We start from the raw sequence: 11,139 nt of genomic DNA, 5'->3' as shown, positions 1-11,139 counted from the left end.
TTAATTCTGATGGCACCCATTCACTGCAGATGCATTCATCCATTGGTGAGCAAGCGATATAATGCTAAATTATTCCAAATCTGCTCAGATAAAGAAACAAACTCATCTGTATCTTAAATGTCCTGAGTATCAGTACATTTTCAACTAATTTTTTTTTAATGAACTCTACATTTAATGCATATACAGTATGTGATTTAAAGGGGGGGGTGAAATGCTATTTCATGCATACTGAGTTTTTTACACTGTTAAAGAGTTGGATTCCCATGCTAAACATGGACAAAGTTTCAAAAATTAAGTTGTACGTTTGAAGGAGTATTTCTATTCCAAAAATACTCCTTCCGGTTTGTCACAAGTTTCGGAAAGTTTTTTTCGAGTATGGCTCTGTGTGACGTTAGATGGAGCGGAGTTTCCTTATATGGGTCCTAAGGGCACTTTAGCGCGCGCTCCCGTATAGCAGAGCAGAGAGAGCACAACAGACTTCACTGATCAGAGCGAGAGCGTCGCGAAATGTCACAAAAGAAGTGTGTTTTTGGTTGCCAGGGCAAGACAACCCTGCACAGATTACCAAAAGAGAAACAGCATTAAGGGACCAGTGGATGGAGTTTATTTTTACAGAGCATCAACGGAGTTGTGCAAGTGTTTGTGTTTGTTCCCTGCATTTCGAAGATGCTTGTTTTTCAAACAAGGCCCAGTTTGACGACGGATTTGCACATCGTTTATTTCTTAAGGATAATGCAGTCCCAATGAAAAAGGGTCACGATCGTGTGTTGGAACCGCAGGCAGTGAGTAAAACTGCTTCAAATATCTCTGTGTTGTTAACTTAGCTATCGGCGCGTAAGCACATCAAGTAAACAACATGCGATGTTGTCATCAAACTGCACTTTCCACATGTACAGCTAAAAAAAAAAAAAAAAAAAAAAGACGACATAAAGTGGAACTTTGTGGTCATTTTCCAAAACCGCTAAGCAAATATATACAGTTCCAGTACATACCACATAGAGACGCCTTTGCTGATGCTGCTCTTGTTAAATTTCAGCCTCGGGATCTGATTCTGGATCATAAATATACGCTGAATCTGACTGTTAGCCAAGGTAAGGTCAAGGTAATGTCACTACTTCCAAACGCTCTCAACGCAAAAGCTTACTGGCGCTTGTGATTCTTTAGCTCCGCCCACATGTCACGCCTCCAGCCGGTCGTGTTTTTCCGGGAAAAATCGGTACAGACTATCTTTCTCTTATGAATATAATAAAACTAAAGACTTTTTGAAATTATGAAGGATGCAGTACTACTCTATAGGTACTCAAGATTAACAGGATATTGAGTGAAAACGAGCATTTCACCCCCCTTTAATATGTTTTGTGTACAGGCAAAGGCTATACTTGAAGGTCAAATCTGTGTGTGTGTGCATGTGCATTTGACCTATTCACTAGTTTGTGCATCTTTTTGTACTTGAAAGCCTTACAATTAAATACATCTAAAAAGGAATAACCTAATTTGAACTTGATAGGACCAGCCCACTGCTGTGATTATGCTATAGAGGAATTTTTAATTAGGATCTTATGAAGAGCTTGACAACAAATATGATTCAATTTGGATTCTGCATGTGGATGGTAATTATAGCTCACACTTCTGCATAAACTTGATTGAGTCAAGGACTTCTATAAAGAGACCTTGAAATATCCTTTTGCTTGCAAGAGGTGCATGTGCAGGTACAAAACTTTTCTATCCTTAGATGTACATCAAAAGGTGGGCAAATATTGAGAGTCAAATTTAGTGTTGGGTAGTTGGTGGTGAAAATATGTAGTATGTTTATGTACCACTTTATACAAGATTATTTTAAAGCAGCTTCACATTAATAAAACAGGAAATTAATTTGAATGTTGTAAAATGTATCAATTATGATATGATTTCAATTCAGTTATAATCAACTCTACAGAAGGCAGTAGTGTCATATTTCAGCTCAATTCAGTCAAAATTTTGTTCTGGTCTAAAAGTTTTAGTGCAGTTAAATCACTTATATTACTGAATATTAATTATCTTTTAACCCATCCATAAAATTAGTAAAGCATATCTTTGTAATAAGGATTTTATGCATCTATTATCTCTTTTACAAACAAAATCATTATAAATAAAAATCAAGGGCAAACATCTCTACCTGTTCCTTTGCTGTTCTCTAAAAGAGTGTGGATTGAAGACATGCATTTTGCACATCTGATGCGATGTAACCCCTGCATGGTGATTTATTGAAATATGTGGCTAATAGTCATTTATAGGGCAACCCAAAGGTCGTCTTCATAAATCTGCCTCCTGATTAGCTACTCACTATTTTCAATTAACAAACTTTAATCACTTAGTCCAATTAATCCACAGTGTGCTTCACCCGAGAAAATTACATTTTCTACACTACTGATGTTGATCAGAAAGTAGCATATTTACATTTAGCAGATGGTTTTAACCAAATTTACTGACAAAAGAGGAACATCATAAGCAATTTAATAAGAGCAAACCATTGGCAAGTTTGAGAAAAATTTTTTTTTTGCCAAGATTGGTTAAAAAAAAAACAGCTAAACAGACTACAAAGGACACAAAATATTTTTTTTCTAATTTTGATTTGAAAAAAATAATCTATACAACTAAAACGGTGGGGGGAAATTGCATTATAAATATTTCAATGCATACTTTAGGTTTTGTAAGTAAAAGTAATTGTAATTTTTTCCATAGAAAAATTTATACCATCTTAATTTAAAATATATATTTTTAAATACTCTGATTCAGAAAGGATGCATTAAATTTACATTTAGAATGTTATAAAAGATTTCAGTTTCACTTTCTATTTCTATTTGAGATTTTTTAATCTGATTCCACAAAAATATTAAGCATCACAACTGTTTTTTTTACATTGATGATAAGAATCGCACACTGAAGACTGGAGTAATGATGCTGCAAAATCAGCTTTGCAATCACAGGAATGAAACGCAAATAGAGATAAAATAATTAAAATATCACTTCCAGGAGCTGCTGGAAAACTTATTGTCACTACTGTGATAAATAATTGAATGATTGTTTTGAACAAATATGTGACCGTTATTTGAAATTAACTGTTGTTATCAATGCAGCAAATATAATGTAGCTTATCTTGTATTGTGTTTTTATCATTACGTTGCTGTTATCTCTGATTCCCTCTAATGAAGATAAAGTATTTATCAGTATCACCCACAAAACAAAAAACTACAATGCGTTAGTACAATTACCAGATGATTTATTAAACTGCTGTTGTCCACTTTGGGTGTAGATAACAATCATTAATCCAATTAGTGATGAGCCACTAGAGCTTGGAGGACTCTGGAGAACAGGTTTCGTCATTAAAATGATAAAGCCCACATATAAGCGTCTCTTACGCACATTTATCAGTGATGATTAAGGAACAAGATAAGATGGATCTTGTTTCTGAGTGTGTTTTTCTGTGGTTGGTTAGACGTTGAAAAATAGAGATGTTCGTTAAAGCTCGTCACGGATAGTTATTGCTGTTCTCTGCTGTTATAAATGTAGAGTACACGATAAGCTATTTCTGTTTCTCCTAAGCAATCAAGGAACCAAAGACAGTTCAAATCAGTGTTAACTTACTATTTTTCTGCTGTAAGTGGATACTTCGAGGTACAAAAGCACACTGAATACAGTGTTTTGCTATTGAACATCTTTCTGAACTTTACAGCAAATGTAAGGTCAAAGATCATTACCAGGCATGGAATAAACTCTTAAAGGAAAAGTTCACAAAAGAATGAAAATTTACTGGAAAAGTATTCACCCTCAGGACATCCAATATATATTGTAGGTTAATTTAATCTGAACAGGTTCCAAGAAATCTCCGATGAATGCTTTGCAATGAATGAGTGCCGTTAGAATGAGAATCCAAACAGCTGATAAAAACATCACAATAATCAACATGACTCCAGTCCATCAATTAACATCTTGTGAAGTGAAAAGCTACCCATTTGTAAGAAACAAATGCATCAAGATGTTGTAAACTTCAAGCTGAAGCCCTCTGTCCATAATATTGCTTTCTCCTGTATAAAATTATCTCATCTGAATCAGGAGAGAAATATGCACAGATCAAACACAAGTCAAAACAGTTCTAAACAAATACGTGGGTGGATTTTGACGTGAGAGGACAACAAGGGATGTACTTTTTCAATGGAAGAACCATTATTACAGATTATGGACTCATGTTTTGGTGAGTTTCAAATGAAAATGTCGTAGTGATGGATTTTTTTTACAGTCATTTCACAGGATGTTTAATTGATGGATTGGTATCGTGTGTATTACTTAAGGATCATTATGATGTTTTTATCAGCTGTTTGGACTCTCATTCTGACGGCACCCATTCACTGCAGAGGATCCATTATTGAACAAGTGATGTAATTGAAAATTTCCCCAAATCTGTTCAGATGAAGAAACAAACTTCTCTACATCTTGGATGACCTTATTGCTTGTTGACTTGCTCCAAAAGTTTCTGTAGTGTCAACATGTATTTTTTTTCCCCAAGGCCTGAGGTCCAGCAGGGGTCAAGGTGACCCATAGCCGATGGAAAGCAGGTCACAGAGAGTAATTAAAGTACCCTGTAATCTGTAATGGCTTTACTCACTGCTGGTGTTTGTGGCGTTTGGGCTGTCTACTCTCATTTCGTTCCTAGTAATTTGTTTTTTGTCTGTCACATTGAGGGTCAGAGACATGAATGTGTGAGGTGAGGTTAATGTTCTGACCTCTAAATGGCATCTAAAAGGATGTATTGGGCTGACAGGCTCCTCAGCACCTGCCAAAAGGAAAAGAACGGCTGGTCAAAGAGGAACATTATATAATTTGCAAGCAGAGAGAGTTTAAAGGGGTTCATATATTCCTTGGTGTTTTGAAATAAGATTTTGATGTATTATGAAAACATACTGTAATAACTTTCTAGTTCATTATAAACTTGTGTAATTTACTGACTGTCAGACATAGTACATTAACACATGACCACTGCACATTTATATAGCAACATCTATTCAGCGTTCAAATAGTGGAACAATATTTAAATTCATTATTAAATGATTTTTAAAGGAAAAATAACTAACTCATTCAATGTTTAATATATATATATATATATATATATATATATATATATATATATATATATATATATATATATATATATATATATATATATAAACAATAAGCCCTTTCACACATACAGAAGTTTCCGGAAAATTACCGGTAAATTGTCATAAAGAGATCATGTGTGAACACAATCTTTTCAAAAATACCGGTAAATTCGTTCAGGCAATTTAACGGTGTGAGAAGTTGTAACATTACCAGTACATTTCCGGAATTCTGCTGTGTGTGAACGCAGAAGGAAAATTACCGGTATAAGCACGTACGCGTTCAGAACGTGGTGACGTATGACGCCTATTCAGGGCCAACCATAACAATCAGACGCAGGAGGTGACGCATTCACTCCGTATTTGTTTACCAAAATAAAAGAAATGTCATCCAACTGGAGTGACAGTGAAATTAAAGCGCTTCTCTTTATCCGTGCGGATGAAGAAATTTGTCGTAATCTTAGAGGAACTGTTAGTGATGCAGTAACATATGATAAAATTACTAACCGTCTCCGTGAGCAAGGCATCCACAGGACAAAAAGTCAGGTCATCAGTAAATTGAAAACATTACGCCTTAAATATATGAAAATTAACGATCATCATAAACAAAGTGGCAATGGAAGAATAACTTGGATGTATCATGAGCTTTGTCAATCCATTTGGGGATCCAGTCATTCCGCAAATCCCGTTGCTCTGACTGGTAGTTTGAATTTTGAGGGACCCCAATCTGGCGTTGCTAAGGACGCGTGTGATGGCAGCACGTCAAGTCAGTCAGTCGACACAGAGGCACCAACTTGTAATGCAGAACTAACTGATGAGGTTACAGGTGGGTAAACTAATTCATTGTTTACATCATAAACGTGTTATAACAAATAGCCTATATTCTTTTCTTTTTTTTTTTTGGTAAATGAAAAGATTATTTACGTTTTTATATGTTTGCACTAGTTAACAGGAACTAATAATGAACAATACTTTTAATATATTTATTTCACATCCATACCTTTTGCATACGGTCAGCCAAAAAAAGTGACTTTCCCGACACCCTCTCTTCCTAATCAATCCAAAGGTGAACAGATGATATATAATATATTTCTACTTCCGCCAGGTGCCGCCATTAATGCAAATAATAATAATAATAATAATAAATAAATAAATAAATAAAAACAATAGGCATTCAAAATAATGAAACTGTGCCTGGATCTTACAATTTGTATTGATCATGTATTTTTAGGTTTCACTCAGCCACCAAGGAAGAAGTCAAAAAAAAACAAAGATCACATGATTGACTCCATAGCTACAGTGCTACAAACTATGGAAACAACATTCAGAGAGCAAGAAGCACTCCGTATACAGGAGCAAAGAGAGTATGAAGAAAGGTTGCACAAAGAGGCAAAGGAAGAGCAGAAGGAGGAAAGGGCAAGCATGATGGCGATGTGGAAGGAAATGATGGAGTTCCAAGGAAACCTCTTAAAGGACATTATGACGCGCCCACCCCCAACAACGTCTCTTCCTCTGAATCCACATTACCAACAACATAATCATCACAGCCAACACTTCTCTTTTCCAAGCCCTAGCACTAGCTACATGGCACCATACCACCCACCAGATCAAGATGCAGAGGCCTCACTCCATCCTCAATTCAAGTCTTCGTTCTTAGAAGATCTGCAAGACTAGACTAAAATAAAATAAAACAGTTCACTTCAAATTTTAGAAAAAATATGCTTTAATTGTACATGTTAGGAATTACAAGTGTTAGTGTTCCTGGTGTTTTTGCAAACCAAGTGTATTCTGTGCACTACGATAAGTATTTGTTCATATTAATAAGTATACATGTTAATATTTTGTTTTGATAATATTTAAATGTATTTATATATATGAATTTGTGTTAATTGTATGATTTTTTTAAACAATAATACATTAATAAAATGTTAAAATGTTATGTTTTATGCCTTGACCCTAGTTAATACAATTTTAAGGCAAAAATAAACTGTCCCCTTAAGAAATTCCCCTGAAAAGGAAGTTGTTATCAAATGGAAAAATGTACAGTCATATTTATATTTCATTCATCATTTACTCACCCTCATGTAATTGTAAACCTGCATGAAGTTCTTCCTTCTGCTGAACCAAAGTAAGCTATTTTGAATAATGTTGGTAACCAAACAGCTGTTGGGCACCTTTGACTTCCATATTATATTTTTCTTGCTACAGAAGTAGAAAGAAGAACTTTATGCAGGTTTACAATTACATGACGTTGAGTAAATAGTTTTTGGGTTAACTATTCCTTTAACTCATCAGTGTTGCCAATGCCCTCCGAACTGCTTGCACGTCATCAGTTACTCTGTTGTTCTCTCGGTCAGTAGCCTCAGCAGAAACATCACACTGGTTGTCAGTGTTCCATTCATGCAGGTATGTTTCTTTCCTGAGTTCACAAATATTGTGCAAGATGCAACAAGCTACAACTATATCAGACACAATATTTATGTCGACATCATTGCGCTTCAGTAAACATCTCCAGCGACCTTTGAGGCGACCAAAGGCATTTTCTACGACCATTCGAGCTGAACTCAAGCAGAAATTGTAGTGAGACTGGTTGAGTGTCAGATTTTGGTGATTTGGGAACCCCTTCATTAGCCATTTTTTAAGGGGGTATGCCGCATCTCCAATAAGATGGATGGGAACCTCCACTCCATTCACCACCATAGATTTCTGTAAAAAAAATTAATATGTGATTATTTCAAAATAAGTGGCATTTCAAAAACTCTTTTGCTGCTTTTGGAAACTTGAAAATACTTTGCATGGTAATAGTTTTTGTTAACACTTCTTACTATTATCCTAAAATTCTCAATATTAACTATTTGCTTATTAACATGTATATTAGCTGCTTATTAATGCTTAGAGCACATATTAATGCCTTATTCTGTAAGACCATATTCTGCTTCACTTAGTCCTACCAAATACCTAAACTTAACAACTACTTTAATAACTATTAATAAGCAGCAAATTAGGAGTTTAATTATGCAAAACTTGAAGTTAATAGTGACAATTAGACCCTAAACTAAAGTGTGACTTAGTTTCTTAATAATGTTAAAAAAAGGTGTACCTCACGAGGAAACAAATACCCATCCTGGGCCTCGGCCATTTGGTATATGGGAGAGTTGGCTAGCACTCTTGCATCATGAGTTCGACCAGGCCAACCCACATACACATCCGTAAAGCTGAAAAAACAAAACAAGAATTTGAATTATCTCAATATAAATTACATTTTAGAATGAAGACATTAAATAAATCACAAATTTATATGCATATGCATACACTTAATGATAAAAGCTAGATAAATATAACACTGTAAAAATATAGCTTTTGTAGCACATAACTAGAACAAGTTCAAACAATATCAACATTTCATCTAGTAGAAGGCTGAATTGGACTAAAACCTACAGTTACTTAGATTTATTAGACCACCTTCATAAGAAAAGCAAATATTTTAGAAATCTGTGAAAAAATTATTTAAAACGAAAAAAAAAAAAATACTGTCATTTATTAGGCAAAAAAAAAAAAGAAACTGAAACAACTAAATAATGTTTTATAGTATAGTATTTTTAATATATTAATATGGGCTTGTATTATTTGTTATTTTATCTATTGTATTTATTGATGAGTGAGTAGTTAGTTATTTATTGTGAATGGTTTTAACCGGGCCTCAGTGTCTAATTTCGTTCCAGCTCATGTACATGCTTTGGAATGACAATAAAATCCTTTACCTTTACCTTTACCTTTACCTTATACTCAAATTTGAGCAGCACGGTCAGCTTATTTCAGAAGTCATAAATGAATAAAGAATAAATTCAACAATTACAACGTATTTGTTTTCTATTAAGGACTACAAGTTAATAACTATAATTGAGCATTTCAATAAAAATAATAAAATAATAATAATAAAGTGCTTTACTAATTTCTGCCTTTTTTAATTAAAAAATTATGGATAACATAATTTAATATGGAGAATTATGGATGACATCGATAATTATATATTACCAATCGAAACAGTACTGTGACTAAAGAGTTTAGACTCTTTAGATTAGACTTCAGGATTAACCATTACAGAAACTTAAAAATGATTTTGGTAATAAATGTGTTAAGCACTGTGCATTTAAGCCTTTGAGTTTTTTTTTTATATCTCTTACCATACATTGTGATCCACAACGGCCTGCAACACAATAGAGTGCCATCCTTTACGGTTGCAGTAAGCAGCCTGGTCCTCATGAGGTTTTATTATTGGTATGTGGCATCCATCAATGGCACCTGCACACATCTTGTAGCCACGAGCAACAAAACCATCAATGGTTTTTTGGAGACGCTGGCCTTGAGGCATGCATATAAACCGCTTGAAAAGGGTCGCCTTCAGAGCATATGTTACCTACGGTGGTGAAGTTAGTTTAACTTTAGTCATTCAGTTTCATAATAAAATTAAATTATAATTAAAATAAATTATGTTTGGGTGAACTTCTTTCAACTACCCTTACGGAAATTAACCATGGTTTTGTTATCTTGTGTGTGTGTGTGTGTGTTATTCATTACATTTGTATAGTTCTACCACAAATTAAACTTTTTTGTTTTTATTTTGGGGTCACATGGTTAACAACAACAACAAATAACGTAATTAAATCTTATTAGCAATAATAATAATAATTGTTGTTGTTATTATTACTATTTTTCTGTTGTTATTATTATTGATTTGTAAGGGTAACTTCATTGCAGAATGTTACCTGACGAACAAGCATGCAGACTGTTGATATTCCAAGGCCAAATAAACAGGATATGGTCCTGTATTCACTTGGGGTAGCGTACCACCACAACACAACTGCGAGTCTCAGTCGGGGTTCCAGCGGTTTTCGCCAGCCGGTAGTTTTTCGTAGCAAAGAGGGTCTTACAAGCTGCAGCACATACTCAAACGTATCTCTCGACATGCGAAAGTGTTCCGTCCACATATCTTCATCAAAGTTGTTCAAAACACTTTCCCAAAACACTTTCCCATGTATACGCGGAATGGCCCATGTCCGTCGCACAGACCTCTGTGTAGCCATATGAGTAAACATAACTGTTTTTTTTTAGCTGCAGGTATCGCCTCTGCCTTCGGATGCTAGCGACAAAAATTTTTCTCCTATAATTAAGTATTTTTGTTTGTAGTCGTCTATCACGTTGTCTCTGTGACAAAAGCAGCTGCATAAATGCGAAAGTTTGTAACAAAAATGAAACCATCAACAGAAACATTGACCGCGTATTACCCTCCATGTTTACAAATAACCTTACAAGCTGATTAATGCACAGCATGCACAGCACAGCTGTTTAGAGATTAATGACGTCACAGAATTTACCGGTATTTTTGAATGGATGTGTGAATGGTGCTTTTCCGGAAAAAGACGGAATGTCGTTGACTGTGTGAACAGCGCATTTTTTAATTTACCTGTAAAGTCGTTCCGGTAATCTTACATAAATTTACTGGTATTGCTGTGTGAAAGAGGCTATTGAAATATTGAAATATAGAACATTGGAATTGAAAACTTAAAGTTAACCTTGCTTAGTTTAAGTATAGTTTAAAATACTTTGACAGTGCATAGGTGTTGTTGTTGTTTTCATTAATTTTTATTTTAGTTTTAGCTATTTTATTGCATCAAGTTTAAATAAAATGAGAAATTTTGCCTTGGAAACTAAATGTCATTGTTACAGTGTTAATTTTGACAGCAAATTCGGATTTAGTCTTAGTCTTAGTCTTTTGAATAACACACCATTTAGTTTTAGTCACATTTTAGTCATCTGAAATGTTTTAGTCTTAGTCTAGTTTTAGTCGACTAAATATCATAAGAGTTTTAGTCTTAGTCTAGTCTTAAGTCTTTTAGTCTTAGTCTAGTTTTTTTTTAGTAGAACAAAGTCAACTTAGTTGACCTGACTAAATGTTTCCATCAGTCCGTTATGGAATGGTATTTATAAAATAAACATAAGGCCTGCT

At 34.4% G+C, this 11,139-nt stretch overlaps 2 protein-coding genes across 2 annotated transcripts; one reads left to right on the top strand and one right to left on the bottom strand.

Moving 5' to 3' along the window:
• The first annotated feature begins 5,308 nt into the window (after positions 1–5,308).
• On the top strand, positions 5,309–6,836 carry LOC113042290 (uncharacterized). The gene is made up of 2 exons (XM_026201020.1): positions 5,309–5,958; positions 6,364–6,836. Exons 1-2 carry the CDS (start codon positions 5,517–5,519, stop codon positions 6,804–6,806), a joined length of 885 nt encoding a protein of 294 aa, XP_026056805.1. The 5' UTR covers positions 5,309–5,516; the 3' UTR covers positions 6,807–6,836.
• A 531-nt stretch (positions 6,837–7,367) lies between these two features.
• On the bottom strand, positions 7,368–10,580 carry LOC113042289 (putative nuclease HARBI1). Its single transcript, XM_026201019.1, has 4 exons — positions 9,899–10,580; positions 9,317–9,549; positions 8,233–8,347; positions 7,368–7,838 (listed from the first exon to the last, which is right to left on the bottom strand). Exons 1-4 carry the CDS (start codon positions 10,226–10,228, stop codon positions 7,416–7,418), a joined length of 1,101 nt encoding a protein of 366 aa, XP_026056804.1. The 5' UTR covers positions 10,229–10,580; the 3' UTR covers positions 7,368–7,415.
• Positions 10,581–11,139: the final 559 nt, after the last annotated feature.

Source organism: Carassius auratus, chromosome 24 (assembly GCF_003368295.1).
Source record: "Carassius auratus strain Wakin chromosome 24, ASM336829v1, whole genome shotgun sequence".
NCBI classification, from domain to species: Eukaryota; Metazoa; Chordata; class Actinopteri; order Cypriniformes; family Cyprinidae; genus Carassius; species Carassius auratus.
Note: the sequence above shows the minus strand (reverse complement) of the source record. Positions and strands in the feature narration are given on the sequence as shown.